The sequence below is a fragment of the Condylura cristata genome, unplaced genomic scaffold (assembly GCF_000260355.1).
Source record: "Condylura cristata isolate star-nosed mole 26May11 unplaced genomic scaffold, ConCri1.0 scaffold00045, whole genome shotgun sequence".
Lineage (NCBI taxonomy): Eukaryota > Metazoa > Chordata > Mammalia > Eulipotyphla > Talpidae > Condylura > Condylura cristata.
The window spans coordinates 2,416,377-2,441,405 of NW_004567146.1; the positions used below are offsets into that span (position 1 = coordinate 2,416,377).

At 38.6% G+C, this 25,029-nt stretch overlaps 1 protein-coding gene across 1 annotated transcript in view; it reads left to right on the forward strand.

The window, feature by feature from the left end:
* The first annotated feature begins 281 nt into the window (after positions 1-281).
* Positions 282-25,029, forward strand: part of SUPT16H (suppressor of Ty 16 homolog (S. cerevisiae)) — a 32,331-nt gene continuing 7,583 nt past the window's right edge. Inside the window, exons 1-21 of the mRNA XM_004694675.2 lie at positions 282-669; positions 11,538-11,630; positions 12,108-12,278; positions 12,871-13,023; positions 13,553-13,699; positions 13,889-14,040; positions 15,082-15,254; positions 17,096-17,186; positions 18,027-18,100; positions 18,246-18,358; positions 20,179-20,244; positions 20,351-20,446; positions 20,529-20,644; positions 20,731-20,884; positions 21,401-21,528; positions 22,042-22,177; positions 22,277-22,403; positions 22,659-22,777; positions 23,257-23,382; positions 23,716-23,828; positions 24,419-24,494. Coding sequence (XP_004694732.1) covers positions 604-669; positions 11,538-11,630; positions 12,108-12,278; positions 12,871-13,023; positions 13,553-13,699; positions 13,889-14,040; positions 15,082-15,254; positions 17,096-17,186; positions 18,027-18,100; positions 18,246-18,358; positions 20,179-20,244; positions 20,351-20,446; positions 20,529-20,644; positions 20,731-20,884; positions 21,401-21,528; positions 22,042-22,177; positions 22,277-22,403; positions 22,659-22,777; positions 23,257-23,382; positions 23,716-23,828; positions 24,419-24,494 — 2,490 coding nt within the window. The 5' untranslated portion in view covers positions 282-603. The remainder of the gene's footprint in view (positions 670-11,537; positions 11,631-12,107; positions 12,279-12,870; positions 13,024-13,552; positions 13,700-13,888; positions 14,041-15,081; positions 15,255-17,095; positions 17,187-18,026; positions 18,101-18,245; positions 18,359-20,178; positions 20,245-20,350; positions 20,447-20,528; positions 20,645-20,730; positions 20,885-21,400; positions 21,529-22,041; positions 22,178-22,276; positions 22,404-22,658; positions 22,778-23,256; positions 23,383-23,715; positions 23,829-24,418; positions 24,495-25,029) is intronic.

Sequence of the window (25,029 nt, forward strand, 5' to 3'; positions counted from 1 at the left end):
GCCCTGGAGCAGCAGCGACTGCTGCTTCCCCAGCTCTCGCAGAGGCAGGTACCCAGATAGGACTGCGGTCTAACACTTGCAACCCAGCTCCCGCTCTTTCCTCTTCCCCTTCCTTTGCCGATGGGTGGGGCCTTCCACCCGCGCGCGCGGCAGCTGAAGTGGGGCGGGGCGAGTGCGTCAGGTCTCCCGCCTCCTTCGCACGCTCAGCCGCCGCCTTCTCAACAAAAAGTGAGAGCTCCTGGAAATCGCGGCCGGCCGCAGCGTGAGGGCAGGAGCGGGGTGTCACGTGATGACGTCGGCTGGCGTGCGGCTCTTCCTAAATTGATGTGAAAACCCCGCGAAAATCTAGACGCTTGGCATTATACTTTCGTTGATTCCCCACCACCACCCTTTTTCTTCGTCTCTCCGCCCCCAATCTCTGAAGAGAAGATTTAAAAAAAAAAAATCTGAACGCTGCCGGGACCCGGAAGCGGAAAGGGCATCTTTTTGAGGTCGGTACTTCCGGGTCACTGGGAGAGTGCGGGATTCCGGGGCCGAGAGCGGGTGGTGGAGCCGGGACCTCGCGTGATTCTCGGAACCCGAGGAGGAGCGGCGTCTGTGGCTATGGCTGTGACTTTGGACAAAGATGCCTATTACCGGCGAGTGAAGAGACTGTACAGCAATTGGCGGGTGAGCTGGATCCCGTAATTAATTTTCCCTAGGGAGCCCACCTCTGCCATCCCATAATAACTCCGTTTTTCGGCGCCCTTTTTTCCCTTTCGGTCGATAATGCCCGATTTCAGTGTCGCGCCCCTTTCGTCGCTCCCGAATCCTTCACCGCAGACGGCTCCGAGCGCCCCCTGGTAATAGGGAATCCCCCGCAATCACCCTGCCCTGCGGCCACCACCATCTTCCCCCCCGAGTGCCGGCCCCCGTCATGCATAACAGCCGCCCCTTGTAGCTCTTCCCGCCCTAGAAGAGGCATCATCCTTCCCTCCCACTCCGTGATCTCGTCTTGCTGTCCCCTCCTGCAGTGTTCACACACACCCACGCACTCGCTCTGCCCCCAGAACCACAGTATAAAGCCCCAGGTCCCGTCAGACTTAGAAGCATCCTCGTGAAGGATGGATGGAGGGGCTCCGGCTGCGAATCCGGCTCCTCACGTTTGTCGTTTGCAGGAGTTAAAAAAAAACAACAACACAAATGCTGCTCACGCGCAACCGCCTCACGTTCTAGGCCTTGCTGTGGGTAACACAGAAACCTCAGGCTGAACACCCACAGGCATTGGTAATAGAAAAAGCGATGTGATGCCTGAAACCTTGTTAGTTTTCCTCCTCGGTAAGTGTCTGGGGCACGTGTTCAAGAAAAAGAGCTTTTGCGGTCTTTTAAAGATTGGGCCCTTTTGCTGCCTGAAAAATATCCACAGTTAACGTTTATTTTTATGGTAGTAATCAATTCAGACGTTTGGTTGCATCCTGTGGTGCAGCGTGAGCTGTCTAGCTTGAGGCTGGCCTTGGAACTTTGTCATCCAGGGAAGATAAAACTAATAGACTTTATATACCTGGAAATAGCCACCAGAATTATCAGTCTGATTTCAGCGTTTTAAGTTGCCTTTTCAAATTGAGCTACTAAAAACCAAGCTGTTGGCCATTTCCCTGACTTTGAAAATAAAGGTTCCTGTGCATGTTTCATTTTTCAAGGAGACACGTATGGAGATAATTGGAAATAAAATGGATCTGCTATTGCATTTTATGAATGGCAAAAATAAGGACTGTATTAGTCAAATCATAACCATAATCTTTTAAATTTGCTCAGTTTCTAACTATATCTTACAGCGTTTTTCTCTGTCCCAAAATTAATTTGAACTTGCTCCATGTTGAAAAGGTCTTTCAGAAAGCTTTAACATTTTCTAAAGATTAGTAAGTACTGGTGTTCTGAAGATGAGCAAGTTGAGTGTGCTGGTATAATCAGAGCCCTTAGATTCATGGACTCTGAAATTAAACACCCTTAATGTACAAGTTTCTAGTCCAGTGAAATCAGTTTATCAAATTATTGCTCATTCTCTAGATGATTCATAAAAGGTATGATTAGTTTTGAGCATAGCTTATAAATGGAAAGCGTGGAACAACTTATAGGAAAAACTTGGGGTCTGAATACATATTAACAAACTCTAGAATCAAATGGCAGTCTTTTAAATTCATGAAAATTAAATTACTATTCCTTATTTTTTGTTTTTGAAAATCATTAAATTGGTATCGGTCCTGTCAGATATTATTAGGATAGTTGCATCATAACATTGTGAGCCAAATTAATATAAAAATACTCATTAGCTAATCTTCTGGTTAATTATTATTAAAACCTTGATAGGCCTGCTTTTCTTAATAACTAAATTTCAGTGACTACGCCCAGAACTCATTTTATATGTACAGTCTTTTCAAGTTAGAATACTTGTATTCTGATCTGCTTAAGAAAATATAACAGTTTTCTGGGATAAGTTCTGATCACTGTAGCAGAAAGATAGTTGTGCATATAGGTGCATGCTATGTTTTACTTTTAACTTTATTAAGAAAACACATTGAACTAGAATAACTGAAGTTACCTATATAAATCCCGAGATTTAGGCTGTCATTTTCTGTCTTCAGAGAAATCTGTTAGTGACAAAAAAAAAAAACAAGTTGGGGTCCGCAACCAACTTTTGGTATTAGCAATCTTTAAGGATAAGCAATTTAGAGCCGTGATTGCTGAAGGTCACTCTCACTATCTATGTGAAGTAGTATAGAACGAAAAAGCTATTCTTTTTACCTAAGAGTGAGAGCTAATGTGACTCCTAATCTCATCTCCTTGCAAGTTAAATATATATTGTGAGGCCATTGCAAATAAGATACCTCTTAATTATAACATTTATAATTTAAGTTCTAAAAATAGTTCATTGTCATTAAAACACTTTTAACTGCTTGAGTAGAAATTTCTAAAACATTAAATCTTATACCTGAGACAATAATTTAGAGATGAGAACATGGACTCAGTCAAAAGTCACTAGGAAACCTTTACAGTGACAAACTACTGTTTTATGACTCACTGGATGTTCGAGTCCAGTCTAGTCCAGTCTTGTTTCTTAGTTTTTAAACTAGGATTACTAAAAGTTTAAAGGGTTTGCAGCATCTGTTTATTTCTGCAGTAGAAAAGCTCAGGAAGTAGTGGTCAGTCTTGAGAGTAGGTTGTGGGCTTCTCTGCTGTCTTATACCTACTGGGTCTTTATTCAGGACTTCGCAGCCTTTTCATGACTGATGATGGTTATTTTTAACCAAGTAATGTGATTAGTATTGCTTGGGATAGGAGTGGGGTGGTTGTCTCCTTCCTGGGGTGCCAGCTACTTTAAGAGCTGAGATATACAATATCCAGAAACATCTGTGACTTATTTGAGACCCACCTTTTGAGACATCCCACAGTGAGTGAACCTTAACTTTAGTCTTTTGCCTTCTATCCCAGAAGTAATCCATTAAATGTCAGAAAGGCAGCTGTTTTCTAATGGAATACTCATCTAATGCATTTGTTCACACTGCTCTGCATCACAGGTCAGCATTGAAGTGATGAATGATTGCAGCCTCTGAAAGAAAATTTGCGCCTTGGAGAAAACTACTAAAGCTATAAATCAGTGTTTTTCTCTGGTGCCAGATTCTGGCTCTTTGCTTGTATTTGTTGTGGACAAGTTTCTTGTTCTGTATCGCTCGACCAGACAGCTATCTTTGACTTGGGAAGGTTCTTTAAAATATAAGCAATCTCCTTACTGCTTTTAGCAGGGTAAGGTTATTTCCACCCATTTCACTCTTCATAGCTCCATTATCTCTGGAGTAAGATCTAGAATGGTTTAAATAATGCTTTAGTTTATTAAGTAAAGAAGAGGGCTAGATGGAAGTAAATGACTTAAGTAGCTTGGGGTTTCTTTATTCTTGCTTACTCAAGAATTGAGTTGTCTACTGTGACTATCTTTTTATTATTCCTTTTTCCTCTTTATTAAGTGTAGTACCTGGTATATAATAGTCAGTGGACAATGGTGACTTTGAGCTGGTCGTGCAGCCTTTCTTGGTTTGAAAATACTTGTGTCCAGGCTATATTTAGGGTGACCATAAGTCCTGCCTTTCTGGAACTGTTCACCTATTATCCCTGTGTAATTATTATTAGCTCACCCTTTTATTCTCAGAATTGTCTTGTTTTGATGATAAAGTATCTTAACTGGGACCTAAACCTTGCAGAGCATTTCCTCTTTGATGTAGTACCCATTTCATTTAAAGAGAGCTAGTTCTTGCTCGCCTGCTGTATTTCCCGTTTTTATCATTCAGGTAAAAACCTTCATTCACTTTTACCAATTTCTTACCACCTATATTATCTACCTTGCACATCAATTAATACATACGTGGGTTTTAAAAAACTAAATAGTTCTAAAATCCTGGGCCCTCCCTGGTGGCGCAGCGGGTTAAAGCACAGCACTGAGAATCTAAAGCCACTTCCGCATGAGTTCGATTCCCGCCTGCCCCGGAGGCGACCACATGGCGTGGCAGACCTCTCCTGGCCCGCCCGCTGCTCCCCTCAGCAGTGTGCTTCGTCGATCTGCCTGTTCTGCTCCCCGCTCTGTCTCTGGTGAATTCTCTCACCCTCCGCATCTCTGGCCTGTACCCCAGTTCTGTACAAATAAATAAATAAATTAAAAAAAAAAAAAACTAAATAGTTCTAAAATCCTTAGAACAAAACCAAAAAGATTTACCTGTCCCCAAAGTTGCCACAAGCTATTTCTTGAGTCAGCAGTTTTAAATGTGAACTTGTTTTCTGGTATACTCAGATTTAAATTAAGCATTTTTACACCATCATACTTACTAAAAAGTGGTATGTTGGAGTGGGGCCTGGGCTCTCAAGCAGAGCTGCACAGGTTCACATCCCACATGCTGGCCTTCATTTCCTGCTGCTTACTGGCTATGGCCCACCCAGAAGGTTGCCCCCTACCATCATACTCATCCCAGCTTCCTGATCTTCCTCTCAGATTAAAATTTCTTCTGACATATTCATTATGAAAAATTTCAAAACACAAAAAGATGAAAGGATTTTACAGTGCATATCCATGTACCCTCCACCTAAATGATACAACTAACATTTTTTTCTATTTGCTTTATCACATATCCACCCCTCTTGATAAGTTGTTTTTTGTTGGTTGGTTGGTTTTTTGTTTTTTGCTATTTTAGTGAAGTCAGTATTCAGTGTACATTGTTGTGTTCATGTAAATATTTTCAGTGTTGGGTCTACTTCGTATTTTGGTTTTAGTTTTTTCCATTTTATCCTGACATTAATGATGGCTACTATCTTTCTTCCTTTTTTAAAAATGTACTTGCCCTTAGTTTTTTTTCCTGCTAGTCTGTCATCAGTTCATCATTCTAAAAGTCTCACACTCACCTGATAATGTACTCTGTGTGTACGTACTTTGTGTGTGTCATAATCTTATCAATCTTTGATTTTAAAATGTCACATTTAAGTCTGTTATTTTTAAATAGCCCTGTTCAGTACTTCTCATCTCTCTAATATTATTCTCCTTATTTGTGCAGGTTGTTCTCTAGGCTTATTGACCCATGTTACCTTCCTTATTGGGGGGTGAGGGAGCTTACCCTGGACCCTTTGCCTTGATTTTGCTTTATTTTGTAAAGCCTGGAAGCTTTGCATCAGTGGGGCCTCTTAACTAGTTAAGTTACCCTAGAGTGAATGAGCTGGCTTTTTCATGGAAGACTTCCAAATGTCAGTATCTGATGTGTTTTCTTTGAATTCACTGAGAATGTATAAAGAAAAAAAGCTCCAGTTCTTATTTGTTTTATTTCCTCAACACTTAATGCTTATGTTCTGCTGGTCCTAGTACCTGGTTTTAGGATCTTTTTTGTTTCCATTTCTCCAGAGAACAAATCCAGTCCTTTTGCAGACAGATTAGAAGTTGTCTTGGAACTTCTGAGAACCTGAGCCTCATTTCAGGCTTGCTGACACCACCCACTGTCAGCTCTGAACTCACCCATCACATACATACTCCGTTCCTTTTCCCTGGTACTTGGTGCCCCATTGGGGCTCTTCAAGGTCTTTGTATTTACCATTGTTATCTTCTTGGTGAGAAAATTTTTCAGGCCCTTGGGGTGAAACTCTGACCTGTTTTCCTGTTCCAGAAAACTTTTGAATTCTTTAAACCTAAATGTATTCATAAAAGATACATAAACTCACTATAATGGAAGAATAAATTAAAAATTTAATGTCACTTAAATTAAAAGTTGCTGCTAAGGAAAAAAGATAATATAGTCACAACTGCACTATTAAGTTCTGACATTAAGCACATTAGCAGATAACATTAAATATTAAACGGATATTTTTGCTATAATTAAGAAAATTAAAAAGTATGTAACTGGTTTTGCTCTGTGATTGAATGTTTAAAGCTGTATGTGGACTCACCTAAAATTTATACATGCTGCACACTTTCAGGGTGTTCTACCCAGTACTTAATGGTGTCATCAACAGCTATTCTTTGACATCAAGAACAATAGCGATGTGTTGCTACCTGCTAAATTTCTAACAAGTTATCATTTCATCTTAGGTAATAATGAACTAAGCGCTATTCTAAGCACTTTATACACATTAACTCATTTCATTCTCACAACAAAACTTAAATATCTAAAGATAGAGGAGACTGGAGGTTATAGTAAGTAGCACTGTTTTTCAAAGGGAGCCCTATATGGTGGACATGCTTTCTCTAGAGACAGAAGGCTGACTTTTTGACTCAACCAGAATTTTAAGTATCAAACAATATTGTTGCTTAAAGTAACTAAAAGAATTTTCTGATAAATTTAAGAAGTCAGTATCAGTGTACTGATACCTTACCTGAAAGTGTTTGTCAAATGATGCTAATTCTCCTTTAAAGTAAAAATGAAAAACTTCCAGAGAAATTTATTTTTATTTTTAGCAGCCTCATGAAAGTATTCTCTCATCTAATTTGATAACTGGAGGTTTTAAAATAGAAAAAGTATAGCTTTATCTGTTGTTCTATAAAATTCTGTAATAAAAGTAAATTTTAATTAGATTTTACTTTCAGTCCCCTTTAAAATGTAACTTACATGAGTGAGGCCTGCCTATATATATTTGTGTAGGAATTTTGAGTGTGCTAGGTTTTGATTTGGAATTTTGAGTAAGTGATACAACTTTTATGGAGACAGAAAGGACTTGGTGAATGTCAAAATCTGAGCATACTATGGGTCATTGCTACAAGGTGGATCATCTAGAAAGGGGAACACAGTAATTACAGTTCAATTGACAAGGACATGAGTCTAAATCCCGAAGACTGGGGCCTCCCTGGTGGCATAGGAGTTAAGTCTCGGCGCTGTCACTGCTAAGGTCTGAGTTCCATCCCAGCCAGGGAGGTGACCTACATGGCCCAACAGACCTTTTTTGTCTTTCCCACTGTTCCCCTCAGCAGTGTATTTCAGTCAACCTACTTGTTTTGCTCCCTGCTCTGTCTCTTGTGAATCTTCTTATCTCCTGCACCTATAGTCAACACCTGGGTTCTTATATGCATAAATAAATAAATAAATAATTTTAAAAGGACTTCAGCTTAAAAATAAATAAATCCTGAAGACCATCCTGAGCGGAAATGTGGAGTTATTTAAGCAGCACAGGTTTGGGCCCCACCTGCCTCTGATGGCAGACAGCCCGTGGGACAGGTTCTGAGGCAAGGGCTACTTGTGGGGGTTTATTTTTATTATGATTTTTCAAACCAGTCATCTCTACTTCCAATATTTTAAAACAAATTCCAAATATTTTTAAAATATTTTAGTTTTATATATAATGTTAACCTTGGAGAAGTGTTAGAATCCATCCTGTTATCTTTTTGATGGGCAATAGAAACTAGGCATTTTATATGAATTAAAATTCTTGGATTTGTTACGTTTGTTTCCCCTGTCTGCATAAAATAAATGTGGCCTTTTTCTCTTTGTTTTCAAGTACAGTGAGATCCCTTTGAGTAATTTTCCACAAAATTAAGTTGTATGCTTTACTGTTACCTTTTAAGAACATAATGTTCTTTGAATTTTTTATGTTGATACTTTTTTCTCTTTTTCCCAAACAGCCAGACACATACAAGGTTTTATTAATTCCCTCATGAAAAATCTGTGTAATCACCACAGTTACAGATAAAGTCACTAAAGAATCTTGACCACTCCTTTTTGACAGCATCAACATTGGTCTTTGCAGACTCACTGACTTTCTTTGTTCTGTTCTTGTGTTTCTTTTGCTATTTTCTTGACGTCTTTTCATATAGACCGTGGTCTTGCAGCTCTGTGTTTGGGTTCATTTTTCTTTGCATAATCCAAACGTAAATCATGCCAAAATTGCCTTTGTTTTGCCACCTCCAAAATGGTTTTTGAACTCAAGTGCAAAGATGACATTGGGGATACTCTTGTACATTTTAGCTAGTTTTTTCTCAAATTTCTATCTACTATTGCCTTCCCAGGGAGAAGGACATAAATGACCATTTGTTTCCATTGAAGAATTCAGTTGGTCATGAACTTCCTGGTCTCGATAGTTCATAATGGTGATGGATTTTTCAGGCAACCAGGGAAGGAAAGGAGCTGATAGCTTTTTCTTTGATGAGAATTTTTGATTCAAGCAAGGTTTTAAGTATCAAAATGCTAAAAAGGGACTCAGTGATATTTTTTTTTTTAAAGATTTATTTATTTATTCATACAGAACTGGGGTACAGGCCAGAGGCTCAGGGGCGGTGAGAGGCTTCACCAGAGACAGAGTGGGGAGCAGAACAGGCAGATCGACGAAGTACACTGCTGAGGGGAGCAGCCGGCGGGTCAGGAGAGGTCTGGCTCGCCATGTGGTCTCCTCCAGGGCAGGCGGCAGGCGGGAATCGAACTCATGCGGAAGTGGCTTCAGATTCTCAGTGCTGTGCTTTAACCCGCTGCGCCACCAGGGAGGGCCGACTCAGTGATATTTTTAAGAAAATGTTTAAGAAAAAAATTATCTGTTCAGAACACAAAGCATAGGAAATGCCTCTTGCTAATTTTTGGAGGTTATCAAGGTATAGTAGTAACATTGTAGTATAAAATTGTCAAAATCCTTTGTTACTGAAGAGGAGGAATCTGAGGGAACAAAATCTTTAGGAAGGGAATAACTGATGTCCACTTCAGACCTAATGGGTCTAGGAATCATATGTTCCACTGGATCTTTACATTCTTAAAATACTCAGAACCCTAAAGAGCTTTTCTTTATGTGTATATTAAGTATACAGAGAAAATATGATCTCATGTACATGAAGTTTGAACAGGGAAGACAAGTATTTTCATAACCTTTTCAGATAATTACAGATATTCTTTGTTACTCTAGAAATGATAGTTTCTTAAAAGTAGTAATGTAAATCTGAGCCCACAAAAAGTAAACTTGTAATGTTTTATACCTCTGATCCTTTACGCATGGATGACTTTGTAGCATTATGAATTATTTGGAAAACACTGATTTTTCCTCAATTGTGCAGATTTTTAAAATGTTTTATATATAATCAGTATTTTTAGACAATCAAATAATCATATTAATGTTACCACTGATCTTATCAGAAAGGTTGAATAAGTAAAGACACTGTCACATTTCAGGGGTGGGATACAAGTTTTTCAAATTGATTTTAGTTCAAAAATTCAAATCTTATTGATAACACAATCATTCATTTTTCTTGAAGTGGCAGATTTGCTTCATTCGTTATGAGAATATGTGACAGATACCCACGTTGTTTAAAATGACTTAGTGTTAGTCAAATGTACAAGCATTTTGCTTGAAAAAACTATTGTATTTCAATAGGAACACAGGAGGGCTTGTGTACTTCTCATTTCTTTTTGCAGAATAGTAAAAGTGGGATTTCATAATTTTTTAATGGTATCAGCGATGTTTTTAATGAAACTTTCTTTTTTCTTTTTACGGATGTGTGGTAAAGAATTATGTTGTTCTTAATTCATGCTTTGGCACCATTGCTTTTATTTCATCCATGAGATCTAATGGTAAAATTTTATCAGCCTGAAGTAAAAACACATTCTTAGCAAAAATGGGAAAACATAAATACTTTCTAAGTAGTAACTTTGGGTTACATACTTTGTGGTGGTAGAAAAATTCAGTAGAACCTCAGAACTACAAACCTATATAGTAAGCAAACAATTTGGCACTAATGGAAAGCTAGACATGAAGATCTGTGGACTAAAATGTAGAATACAGGAATAAACCTCTGTGTTTATGCCATTTGACTTTTTTTTTTTGACTGGTTCTAAAACAGTCCAAAGAGGAAAGAATAGTTTGGGAAACAAAAACAACTGGATAGCCACAGGTAAAAGATGAAGCTAGGCTCCTTCCTCGTGTGTGACTTGAAAATAACTCAAAATGAACCCCAGACCTAAATTTAAGGACTAAAACTGTTGTAAAACTGCTGTACATGAGTATATAGGTAAATCTTTATGTTCAATTAGGCAAAGCCTTCTTAGACATCAAAAGCACAAAAAAATAATTTTAACTTCTCCAGAATTAAAAATGTTTGTGTTACCAAGGATATAAACATGAAAATGAGAAAAGAGAAAAAGTATAGATGATGATCTGATGAGATTTAAATTTAAACTATAATACCAAAGAGTTCTTAAAACTCAATGATAAAGCAATACTCCTTAACCATTATAGAAAGACCTCCATATAGGCACTTCTCAAAAAAATTAAAAAATAGACAGATGGTAAGTAATCTGTCACAGGAAGAGGTGTTCTACATCTTTGGACATCAGGGAAATCAAAACTAAAATGGCATATTACTTCACACCTGGTGATTTTTTTTTTTCAAAAAGTAAGCACAGTTACCATTTGACTCAGCATTTCCTTAGCTAGGTGTATGCTCAAAAAAATTATGGCCACACAAAACTTTTATGAGTGCTCGTGGCATTGTTATTCATGATAGTCACAAAAATGGAGACAACCAAAATACCTAGCTGTTGATGATTGGATAAAAATATCATATGCTGTTTCCATACAATGAACTATTCAACAATGAAAAGGAATGAAGTTCTGATATGTGCTACAACTTGAATGAACTTTGAAGCATGTTGAATGAAAGCAGCCAGATGCACAGACCACATGTCATTCCATTTATATGAATTTGTTCAGAATACACAATCCAAGGGACAGAGTAGTGGTTGCCTAGGGCTGGGGGAAGATCGATAATAATTGTTAGTGGGCTTCATTTTTGGGAAATGAAAATACTCAAAAATTTTATTGTCATGTTGTATAACTGAATACCCTAAAAAAAAAAAAAACCTGATTTTTTTATATCTTAAATGAATGGATTGTATTGTATGTGAATTCTGTCTGAAAGCTGTTTAAAAAGTAGTGAGTAGTAGCTATAAGGTTGTTAACCAGACATGTACCTTACATTGGAATTTCTGTTAAGAAATTGTACGTTTTCTGTGTCAACATTCCTATTTTGTTAGTATAAAAGTGACCAATTCCTCCTTAATTTTCAGAAAGGAGAAGATGAATATGCCAATGTTGATGCTATTGTTGTATCAGTGGGTGTTGATGAAGAAATTGTTTATGCCAAATCAACTGCTTTACAGGTGAGAGGTTTATAAGTTTCTAAGCCCTGAGAGTCACTGGATCATCTACTGCACTCCTTTTGCCTCACCTAGTACGTTTGCTTACAGCTGTCATACTTAGTTACAAGAAAGGTTAGCATATAATTGATGGGCAACTAGCAGTCTTTGGGGGAGATGGAATATGCAATTGCCTGAGGTATTGCTCTGTTGTTCATGTATTTATATTCTCTAAACAGTTAACTTGTTTCTATTTGGTGGTCTTTGTTTTGGAATATTTTAAACATATAAAAATAAATATATCATCTACTCCTGTGTACCTATTATTCTGTTTCAATAAATTGTCAATTCTTGGACATTGTCATTTCAGTTGTGTCCATATTCAGGTTCCCCCTCCACAGATTATTTTGAAATCAATCCCAGGAATTCTGTAAGTGTTTCAGTATAAATAGTTTTTCATTAATTCGTAAGTATTGTCATCACTGTTATCTTTTTCCATAGACATGGCTCTTTGGTTATGAACTAACTGATACTATTATGGTTTTCTGCGATGACAAAATCATCTTTATGGCCAGCAAGAAAAAAGTGGAGTTCTTGAAACAGATTGCCAACACTAAAGGCAACGAGAATGCTAATGGAGCTCCTGCCATCACACTGCTGATACGAGAAAAGGTCAGAGCTGATAAAATATGTGTCATAAATGTGATGGAGTGTTTAAAAGTGATAAACGGTAATACCTTCTAGGAATTTAAAAGACTATACATGGCAGATTTTAGCCAATGTGGTTGTAATGACAGAGTTCTTTTACATATTTGTTAGTTAGGATGAAAAGCAGTTTGATAGTATTGTGGTTTTGTCGCAAAACATGATTGTGTAATTGCAGTGAATGCCTTGTTTTTCATCTGAGTACCTTAATTAGAACAAATGGCCTCAAGTGTCCTTAAGTAAACATTCATTTCCTGCTTTATCAATTGTGGTCTTTTTGTTATCCTGCCCACCTGACATTTTTTTTTTTATTATTGTTAACTTGGGACCTTGAATTTCTTAATTGTCCTGAAGAAAAAGAATGGTCTTGTAAATTTATATGGCACTTCATTTAAGTATATAAAAATAACCAAAGAATTTTGGTTAGCTTCTGTTTTGTTATAATCTGCTCTACAGAAGTAGATAGCATGTGCGGGGGTTATTTCCTGTTACTAGTAGAAATAGAAGTCCAACTCTAAAACTAATTAACCAACCCATTTCTTCCCTGTGGTACTGATAGAATGAAAGTAATAAGAGCAGCTTTGACAAAATGATTGAAGCTATTAAAGAAAGTAAGAATGGCAAGAAGATTGGAGTGTTCAGCAAAGACAAATTCCCTGGAGAATTCATGAAGAGCTGGAATGACTGCCTTAACAAAGAAGGCTTTGACAAAGTAAGACTACTCCCTGAAACAAGTACACTGGGAGTCAGAAAGACAAACGTGTGATGGACTTCCATAACTGATTGTGCAGAGTATGTTTTGGGAAGACTGTATATTCATTCACATTTCCATTTTCATTCCCCTTAAGGGAGTAGTAAACTAGTTTTAATTTTGTGTCAGGAATGAGGCTTTCAAGAGATAGTTCAGCTCCTTCAGGGAGATACTGAGAAAAATCTCTGTACCAAAAATTTTTTGGGGGGTTATTTTCCCCCTCAGGTCTTACCTTCTTCCTTTTTCAACCTTTACAGAATCCTTTATGGAGGGACTATTACATTAGTTTTGTCTCTTAGAGTACACAGAATGACCCAGTAAATAGTGGTTTCAAATGTTTATACATCTAAGAAGAGAATAATATTTAGGTATTCCACAAACTACTGATGAATAGTTTACTAAATAACCAGTTTTCATCATTGTTAATAGTCAAAGTTGAAGAAAATGATTTTTTCCCCCATAATGAAAACTCTTAACACCTTCACTGCAGATAGATATCAGTGCAGTTGTGGCCTATACCATTGCTGTCAAGGAGGACGGGGAGCTCAACCTGATGAAGAAAGCAGCCAGTATCACCTCTGAGGTCTTCAACAAGTTCTTCAAGGAAAGGGTCATGGAAATAGTTGATGCAGATGAGGTAAATGGAAGAGGAAGTACTTTTACTATTGAATAAAACAGGCATAAGTCCTTAACTGTGCAATATTTGTCTGTTTTTAGCTTCCTTTGAAAATAAGTGTTTGATGTGTTAAGTTGGTATACAGTTGTGTCAACTGTATACCTTTCTCCTGTCCTCTAAGTATTGCTTTGTTTCTGGGTACACTTACAGAAAGTTCGACACAGCAAACTGGCTGAGTCTGTGGAAAAGGCCATTGAAGAGAAAAAGTATCTAGCTGGGGCAGACCCTTCAACTGTGGAAATGTGTTACCCTCCTATCATCCAGAGTGGTGGCAATTACAACCTCAAGTTCAGTGTGGTGAGGTAAGTATGAGAACTTTCAGAAATAACAGTAGCCAGAGTGTGTCAGCTTTTAACCTATTCTCCCCCCTCCCCTTACTCTAGAATGCAGAAATACAAGAGACAGAATAACCATTCTGTTTTCTACATTGTCTTATTCTACATGTATATTTCTGTTTTACACAACTCACCACTTGAGTGCATTTGTTTGTAAACATTTTTTCCTGGTGATTGAAAATGCTGGGGGAAAGCACAAGACATGCAAAAAATTAAATTGCTATTAGAGGTACAATAATGCAGTTCCCCCTCTAATTTAAAAAATACTGTAAATAATGCTGTTTCTCCTGCAGTCTGGGAACATCTGGAGTAAATACAATTCAGCATGAACAACATACTTTATTTTATATATATATATATATAATAACATATAACAGTATATGTTAACCTATACAGACAGTATAGCATACTGTAAATGTTCAGCTGCTTGTCCATTGAATTATTCTGAAAGTTATGGCAACAGGTATTATACTTTAAGCATTATAAATTGATTGGAATAAAAACAACATAAGCCTGGGCCCCTCCCTGGTGGCCCAGTGGGTTAAAGCACAGCACTATGAAGCCAGCTGCAGCAGCTTTAGCACAAGTTCAGGGAGGTGACCCACATGGCACAGCAGACTTCTCTTGTGTCACCAACTGCTCTCCTTAGCAGTGTATTTCGTCAGTCTGCCTGTTCTGCTCCCCACTCTGTCTCTAGTGAATCCTCTCACTGCCTCTGCATCTCTGGCCTATACTCCAGTTCTGTATGCATGATTAAGTAAATTTTTTTTTTAAGGCATAAACCATGAATATCACTGGTTTTACAGTGATATTTAAAAAATCTTCAGAGGTTAATTACTTGTTCAGATCTTCATAAAGTACCATACCCTTATTGTTTGTCTAAAGGTTCTTCTGCTTCAGCTTAGGGCTGTAGCAAAGAAAAATGATTACAAGTTTTGTGTACCAGTGCTACTAAGAACCCCAGGTTCACTTAGTTTGGCTAATGAAATACTTTGTTTCGGTCTCTAGTGACAAGAATCACATGCATTTTGGAGCTATCACTTGTGCCATGGGTATTCGCTTCAAATCTTACTGTTCCAACCTTGTTCGCACTCTGATGGTTGACCCTTCTCAGGAAGTTCAAGAAAATTACAACTTTTTGCTCCAGCTTCAAGAGGAACTGCTAAAGGAATTAAGACATGGTGAGGTGCCTTAGAGGAGGTTTGGAGATCATGTAACAAAAATGGTTTTTAAGTTGATGTGAATGTGCCCGAAGCTATTTTACTAAAATTAGAACTAGAATTTACAAATTTGGAATCATATTAGCATGTAGTTCTGTTATCTACTTTTCTCTTGGGCATGAGTGGTCACTGTGGTTTTACAGTGTATTTAGAAAAGTCTCTTGAGCATAGGCATTGGTGTCCAAAGCTTTGTAAAATACCATAGCCTTACTGTCTCTCTTTCAGTTTTTAAAAAGTCATACTAGTGGCCCTCCCTGGTGGTGCAGCGGGTTCAAGCACAGCACTGTGACGCTGGCTGTAGTGACTTCTGTGCGAGTTTGATCCCCCACCCAGAGATGACCCACATGGCGCGGCAGACCTCTCCTTTCCCTGCCCACTGCCCCCCTAAGCAAGTGCCTATTCTGCTCCCCACTGTGTTTCTACTGAATCCTCTTACTGCCCCTGCACCTCTGGCCTAAACCCCAGTTCTATATGCAAAAATAAATCTTTTTTTAAAAAAGCTGCACTAGTATGTACAAAAAATATGTGATGCTAATCTTTGAATGGATACCAAGAATCTTAATTTGAAAGAGAATAGCTCATCTGAGCAAGTAGCCATTTGCCTTAGAAAGAGAGCAGAGTGCTTGACATCTCCTTGCTTTTGAGACCCCAGGTTGGCTAGATGAGATTTTATGTTCACCACCTTAAGCCACTTTGTAAGGCCACCCTTTTATCCACAGCTTTCAGACACTATTCTACCATGTTGTCTCATTGAACTTGACAGTGTTATTGGAAATAAGTCATACATAGTTTAATGAGGATAGACCCCTCTGAAGCTAATATATCAGAGGTACTGTGGCATAAAATAATTGTTCATATCCTAGATTCTGAAAATTAAGACAAAAGTCATTCTAATAGTCACTCATTTAGTAGTCCTGTTTTTCAGAATGCTTAACTTTAATGGGATGCCACTTTACCAACTCTTAAAAACTTACTTCAAGAGATAACCTAGTCCCCCACAATCCTCTGGGTGAGTCATTTTCAACATTTCTTAAGAATAAATGAGTAAAGGGCTCTCTCTGGTGGTGATACGGGTTCATATACATCAATATGAAGCTACCCGCAGCCACTGCAGCACAAGTTCCATCCCCAGCCAAGGAGTGACCCACATAGCACAGCAGACCTCTCCTATCCCGCCCACTGTAACCCTCAGCAGTGTATTTCAGTCATTCTGTCTGTTCTGTTCCCCACTCTGTCTCTGGTGAATTCTCTCCCTGTACTTCTGGTCTGTACCCTAGTTCTTGGTGCATAAATAGATAAATCTTTTTTTAAAACAAAGAATAAATGAGTAGTGCCTCCTTGGTGGCATAGGGGGTTAAATCTCAGCACTGTCACCTTGGTGGCTTGCGTACCATCCCCAGACAGGGAGCTGACCCATGTGGCACAGCAGGTGACTTTTCCTGTCTCGCCTGCTGCTCTCCTCAAAAATGTATTTTCCGTAGCTCTGTCTCTTCTGTTCCCCACTCTGTCTCTGGTGAATCCCCTCATACCACTTGTTTCTAGATTATCCATACAAGGTTTTGTATACATATTAATTACATCTTTTAAAAATGCAAATTTCAAAAAAAATGCAAATTTCTAAAGCCCTACCACTCATGCAACTGCAGTCTTTAGTTCATACTTTGAGAAACTTTGCTCTAAGAGATGTAATATATGAAAAAAAAAGAGAGATGCAATATATGAAGAAAATGTTGATTAAAAATGTGGTTTGTTTTTTTTTCTTTTAAAGACATTTTAATTTTCCCTTTCTATCTTGTTGTTAGGTGTAAAAATATGTGATGTTTATAATGCTGTCATGGATGTGGTTAAAAAGCAGAAGCCAGAACTATTGAACAAAATTACCAAAAACCTAGGGTAAGTGAGGTGATGTGACTGTCACTCTTAAATCAATTATTTTAACTGACAGTGGCCAGTGAAAATGTTCTTAAATTGACTCAACTAAGACTAAACTGCCAAACACCTAGTGTTATGAATGGAATGGAAATTACCAGTGTAATAGACATATACGTGTTCCAGGATTTAGTCACAAATGCTTATAAACATTATATGCTATATGTCGGGTCTTAGAACATGTTGACTCAAAAACATTTGCAGATTAAGTACTGTGAGATGGCCTGTTAAAAAATGTTTTTTGAATTTTTAATCCATTGTTTCTAAAATTTATTTGACTATTAGCCACCTGGAAGTACCTAATAACTTTTTACAGAACAAAATACACTTTGGGGAACAAAATGTTTAGGCAATTTTCTTAGATGGAAACTACTCCTGTAGTATGTAGTTCCTTTTTGGATTTCTCTAATGGACAAGAGGAAATATATTAATAGATACCAAATTTTGGCCCAAGTGACTTAATCTACTTATCAATATTGCACTAAATAAATGCCTCTTTTAATGCAATTATTACCATTTAGTAATATACCCTGTAAGAGTAGCTTATAGGAAAACTTCCCAACTTGATTTGTGATGGAAGATCAAAATTTAAATTTGGAAGGATAAACTAAAATAAGAAAGGCTTGATAGAGTTATGTTACAAGAGATTATTAGGGAATTATTTTCTTTTTTTGCATTATTTTTAACATACTAAGAGCCCAAAGACCACCCGTGAATGTTATTTCTTAATTGAACAGTCAGCATGGGGTAATAACTCAACATGTTTGCTGTTTTAGCTGAACTTGCTTTTCATTTCCTTTTAAGGTTTGGAATGGGAATTGAATTCCGTGAAGGTTCTTTAGTGATAAATAGTAAAAATCAATACAAACTGAAAAAAGGTAAGTTCTAAATGCAAGCAATAAAATTTTGGGGGAATAATTTCCTTTAACTTCATCATGTTCCCCCCCCCCTTTTTTTTTTAATAAAATTCATACTTCACTCCTCTTTTACAGTCATGGACTAATTATTATTTTGGTATTTTAGGAATGGTTTTCAGCATCAATTTGGGATTCTCAGACCTGTCTAACAAAGAAGGGAAGAAGCCAGAAGAGAAAACCTATGCACTATTCATTGGTGACACGGTGCTTGTGGATGAGGTATGTGTTTTCCTTACTTTTAAGTGTTGGGGCTTCATTGGTGACATAGTGTTATCAACGCATAGGGTTAAGTGTTAGCGCTGTCACCATTATCAGCTGAGATCAATCCCCCCAACCAGGGAGGTGACCCACATAAGGGCAGCAGACCTCACCTGTCTCATTGCTTCCCTTAGCAGTGTAATTTTTTTTTTTTTGAAGATTTATTTATTTGTTCATACAGAACTGGGGTACAGGCCAGAGGTTCAAGGGCGGTGAGAGGCTTCACCAGAGACAGAGTGGGGAGCAGAACAGGCAGATCAACGAAGTACACTGCTGAGGGTAGCAGCGGGCGGGTCAGGAGAGGTCTGCCACGCCATGTGGTCACCTCCCGGGCAGGCAGGAATTGAACTCATGAGGAAGCGGCTTTAGCTTCTCAGTGCTGTGTTTTAACCCACTGCGCCACCAGGGAGGGCCCATAATTTTTTTTTTTTTTTTTTTAATAAATCTGTCTGTTCTGCTCCCTGTTCTGTCTGATGAATCCTCTCTCCCTCCCACCCACACCCCGCCCCCAAGCATCTGTCCTATAACCCAGTCCTTGTATGCATAAATAAATAAATAGTTAAAAATAAACAAATAAGTTAAGGGTAAATGAAGTGACTTGTAAGCCACAATTTTGTACTCCAGGTTTTTTCCTTAAAAGTCTTTGTAAATGCAGGCCCTCCCTGGTGGTGTAACAGGTTAGGACGCAACACTGCAAGCTGACTACAGCCACCTCAGTGCAAGTTCAATCCCTGCCCCAGAGGAGTGACCCACATGGCGTGGTGGACCTCTCCTGTCTCACTCACTTCTCACCTCAACAGTGTATTTCAATCAACATGCCTTTTCTGCTCTTCACTCTGTCTCTGGTGAATCCTCTCACCGCCCCTGTACCTCTGGCCTATACCCCATTTCTATATGCATAAATAAATAAATCTTTAAAAAAAAAATTCTTTGTAAATGCTAAGAAGAGAGATTCTTTTGAAAACCTGACCTTAAGTTAATAGCTGGGGATAGGCATTCTAATCCAAGTACAGAGAATAATCTAAACAGAACAGTTTTTTACTGTGTTGTGGTTTGAATCTTGTTAATGATAATTTCAGGAATTGATTATAACAATGGAGTTGCTTTTTTGTTTTTTATCTTACTAACAGCTTTGTTAAGCTACACTTTGTATACTCTCCAAGTCACCCATTTTTTAAAATACACAATTCAGTGATTTTTTTAGTACCATCCACCTATTACCACAACCTAATTTCAGGACAACTCGTCACATTGGAAAAGAAAAATTGTACTCACTGGGAGTCACTATCCATTATCCCCACAAATCCACAAGGCCTAGCAGTGACTAAAATACTTTTTGTCTCTAAGGGTTTGCTTATTCTGGACATCTGTGGTATTTTATGACTGATTTCTTATGTTTAGCAGAAACTGGTTCTTAATGGCAAATAATTCACTGTTCTTATTATAAGTTAGGCGTTTTTATGTATCCATTTATTGAATCCTTATATCTATTAAGTGAATGGTCTTGTTCTTATATATAGATAAAGAGACTGAATCACTGAGAAGTTTGATTTGCAAATATTAAGGGTATGACAGCCAAGATTCAAGTCAAGCTTGTCTTCTTACCCATTGTCCCAACATTGCCTCCCAAGATTATTTGAGGTTGGGAGGATTAAAAAGCTTACTGTCAAATATTTTAGTATCCAGGAAGTTCAAAACATTGCTGCTCTATATACTGAGTTAGAGAGTGAGTGTTTCTTTTAAGTCTTTTACAAATGTCTGCTTTTTCCATCTTATTCCAGGATGGCCCAGCCACTGTTCTCACTTCTGTGAAGAAGAAAGTGAAGAACGTGGGGATTTTTCTAAAGGTAGGAGGAAGATAAATAAGTGCTGTACAAAATTTCTACTATGACAAAGATAAACAATATTGGCTAGAAAAATTAAGACTTGAATTTCTGATTGACTTTTTCATAGAATGAGGATGAGGAAGAGGAGGAGGAGGAGAAAGATGAAGCTGAGGACCTGTTGGGGAGAGGTTCTCGGGCAGCATTGCTCACAGAAAGAACACGTGTAAGTCTTATTTTAAACAATATTGATTGCACATTTGTCATATGGGTCAATGTTCTGAAAGCTTGGGTTTTACCGTCACTAGAATGAGATGACCGCAGAGGAGAAGCGACGAGCACATCAAAAAGAACTTGCAGCCCAACTCAATGAGGAAGCAAAGAGGCGACTGACTGAACAGAAAGGAGAACAGCAGATTCAGAAGTAAGTTTGCACTGGGCAGTGAGGTTGTCTTACAGGTACCTGTAATATGCAGAAGATTTTCAGACGCTTTTCTTTCCTCACTTCAGAGCTCGCAAATCTAATGTTTCCTATAAAAACCCATCATTGATGCCCAAGGAACCACATATTCGGGAAATGAAGATCTATATTGATAAGAAATACGAGACTGTAATAATGCCTGTGTTTGGCATTGCAACGCCTTTTCACATTGCCACAATCAAGGTATTGAGGTTGAATCAGAGTATCTGCAAGCTGTTTCTTAAAATGGTGTCCTCACTTATACTTACCCTTCTCACCTCCTAAGACCCCTTCTCTCCCTACCTCTTTCCTTTTCAGTTTTCACTTCATTGAAAGTTAAATGGTATAATTTAGAAACAATTATTTTTTTGAAGATTTGTTTATTTATGCATACAGAACTGAGGTACAAGCCAGGGGTGTAGGGGTGGTGAAAGGATTCACCAGAGACAGAACAGGCAGAACAGGCATATCTTGGAAGTACACTGCTGAGGGGAGCAGCGGGCGGTCAGGAGAGGTCTGCTGTACCATGTGGTCACTTTGGGGCAGGCGGGGATCGAACTCATGCGGAAGTGGCTTAAGCTTCTTAGTGCAGTGCTTTAACCCGCTGCCCCACCAGGGAGGGCCCCATTTAGCATTTTTTTAACTGGCAGTTGTGCAAATGGTACAAAGCACTTTGAAAATACATTAAACTTATTTAATGCTTTTTCTTTCTTTAAACAGAATATAAGTATGTCTGTGGAAGGAGATTATACTTACTTGCGAATCAACTTCTATTGCCCTGGCAGTGCTCTTGGCAGGAATGAGGGCAACATCTTTCCTAACCCAGAAGCCACTTTTGTCAAGGAAATGTAAGTCCTCGGGGAAAAAAGCCACTCCCAGATCCCTGGTGACTAAGGTGGACACTCAGAATTGTCACCTCTGGGCTGCGTCTTCCCTGTGTAGAGAATGGCAGCGGACCCTCAGTGGTACTCATTTACGACCACCTTGCCAGCTATTACCTGTGTTGAAAATGGAACCAAATTTAGAATCCTCATAATTTATGTCTAATATTACTGTACACATATTTTGCAATAGAATTGCCAAAAAAAAGATGTTTTCCATATTGGAGTCTGTTCCTTCTTGGTGTGAATTCTCCCGTTCATTTGATTAACCATTTCTAATATATACTCTGCTTAAAAGAGAAGAAAAACACTTCTTTTTTAGTCAGGAGGTTGAGGGAGAGCTTTATAGATAGATATGTACCACCACTCAGGGGTACCTTTTTGTGTTCATGGATATAAAGCCAGTTGTAAAATACTGAAATGAGGTCAACTACCTGACCTAGTAAAGAAACTTATGCAAGTACTTTCCCCTTCCTGCAGTACATACCGAGCTTCAAATATGAAGGCTCCTGGAGAGCAGACAGTGCCAGCCTTAAACCTCCAAAATGCTTTCCGAATAATTAAAGAAGTACAGAAGCGTTACAAGACTCGGGAAGCAGAAGAGAAAGAGAAGGAGGTGAGCCTGAACACGGCTAAGTACTTTTGCGCAGAATGATGTGTGTGTGGGTTTGCGACATGTAAAGATACATGGATTCACAATTATCATTTTATTTAGGGTATCGTGAAACAAGACTCATTGGTGATCAATCTAAATCGAAGTAATCCCAAGCTGAAAGATCTGTACATTCGTCCAAACATTGCCCAAAAGAGGATGCAAGGCTCACTGGAGGCCCATGTCAATGGTATAGATGATCTCTCATGCCTGGGCTGTTGTCTTCAGGGGCACATATCTAGGAATGACAGATGTGATAATTTAGCATGACACGAAAGTACCGGGAGGAATGTGCTTGGCGGAGCTGTGTGACATGAAGGAAAGGAAAGCTACTCATTGGCATTTCCTCTGACCCCATTCACGTTAGCCAGAGCCAGAAAGATACATTGGATTTTGACTTAATTACACAGCTTGATATGTAACTACTTCCTTTAACATCCCACAGGTTTCCGCTTCACATCTGTTCGGGGAGACAAAGTGGACATTCTGTACAATAATATCAAGCATGCTTTGTTCCAGCCCTGTGATGGGGAAATGATTATTGTCTTGCACTTTCACCTCAAGGTATACTGTCATTGAGATCTTGGGCTAATTCTTTAACCCTCTTTCCTGTAAAATGGTGGTAGAAAAGATCACCTATGACCTAAGTTTATTATGACAATTGAGTAAAATAATGTTTATGAAAATCCTCAGGGCCTGACACCTAGAAAGAACTAAACATGTTCTTTCTTTTGCTGTGATACATAATGACCACCAAAATGTTGTCTCCATACTCCTGTTTCTAAAAGAAAATTTTTGCGGTAGGCACAATTTATTACTAATATACTCTGCAAGATTCTTTCTAGTAAATAGAAGTACTTTTTAAAATTTATGCCCTTTTTGTATTTCCAAATGTCATTTGTGATGACACCTGAGATGGCTTAATTTTTTACATAAAAATTTTTTTACATAAAAAAGTTATTTAACCTTTTGTTGATTGCCAGCCTCACCGTTCTGTGGCCTAACTCTTTTGGCTTCTTGTTCCCTCTGCTTGCTGCCCTCAGAACGCCATCATGTTTGGGAAGAAAAGGCACACAGATGTGCAGTTCTACACAGAAGTGGGAGAGATCACCACAGACTTGGGGAAACATCAGCATATGCATGACCGAGATGACCTCTATGCTGAGCAGGTCTGAGAGAGTTAGCATTTTATTTGCAGGGTGGTGAGATGGGATGCAGTCCAGACCTGAGCCCAGAAATTATTGTATTTGTAATCGATCCCTTTGTCTGTCTGCAGAATGGCTTAGGTATCTGTTGAGATGGAGTAGTGCAATGGCTTATGGTGCTGACTTAGATTGTAGGCTTAACTACAGCTAGTGGTATGGTGTCTTGTAATGAGATGTGTGTGTTAGTAATTTAGTTATGAGAGGTGAGGACTGAAAACATTTCAGACCTTTTGAAGGGATGCACTATTAACAAGTCAAGGGGTAGCTATAGTTAATAAGTATTTTTTTCTTCTACAGATGGAACGAGAAATGAGGCACAAACTGAAAACAGCCTTTAAAAATTTCATTGAGAAAGTAGAGGCTCTAACTAAGGAGGAACTGGAATTTGAAGTGCCTTTTAGGGACTTGGGGTAACATCTCATCTTCTTTTTGGCTTCAAATTTCACTGAATTATCTTTTAGAAAAACTAGTTGTTTCCCCCCCCCTTTTTTTTTTTAAAGATATATTTATGCATACAGAACTAGACTACAGACCTGAGGTGTGGGGGCGGTGAGAGGACTCACCAGAGACAATGGGGAGCAGAGCAGGCAGATGTACTGAAATACACTGTTGAGGGGAGCAGTGGGTAAGACAGAAGAGGTCTGCTGCGCCATGTGGATCACCTCTGGGGCACACATTGAACTCACACTTACGTGGCTATGGTTAGCTTGCAGTGCAGCGTCCTAAGCCTTTGTGCCAGCAGGGAGGGCCCTGTTAGTTTCCTTTTATAATATATTCTTTTTACTGTAACTGATGACCCTTGAGAAATTCTTCCCCTCTTGAAAATGTTTAAAGGTTGAGGTGAATGGTTAAGACTGAGAGGATTCATCTAGAAATAATCACCATTGAGTGTGTTAGCATTGTGTTTGGACTGGGAAAAGGAAGGGAATTTATTATGGCAGCAACAGTTTCTCTTACAATAACAAGGTCTACATAGGTTTGTTTTCTTGCCCTTTTTCAGATTTAATGGCGCTCCCTATAGAAGTACTTGCCTCCTTCAGCCCACTAGTAGTGCTCTGGTAAATGCTACAGAATGGGTGAGTGTTTCATACCTCCTTTCAGTAAGAGCAGGAGAGTGTTAGAGTAGGAGAGTGGGTGATTTGAAAAGTAAATCCTGGTTATATGGTTTCCACTTTTGATGTTTACTTATCTTTGACATAGAACATTGAAGAAAAATGATTTCTTTATTTTAAGGTTATTTTTATTTATGCATACAAGAACTGAAGTGCAGGCCAGAGTTGGGGGGTTGAGAGGACTCACCAGAGACAGAGTAGGGAGCAGAACAGGCAGACTCACTGAAACACACTGCTAGGGGAGCAGCGGGAGAGACAGGAGAGGTCTATTGCGCCATATGGGTCAGCTCTCTGGCCTGGGATAAACTGATGTTGCTGTAGCTGGCAATAGCTTGATAGTGCTAAACTAAGTCTTTACCCCTATTCTACGAGGGTGGCCCACAAACGATTCCGTAATACAGTTTTTAAACAGTTTCTTCACTTCGTTTTCTGAAATTTATTCCCTTGGAAGATTTCTGTCCAGCATATCCAAGACTATTGCAGTCTTTTTAAAAAAGTA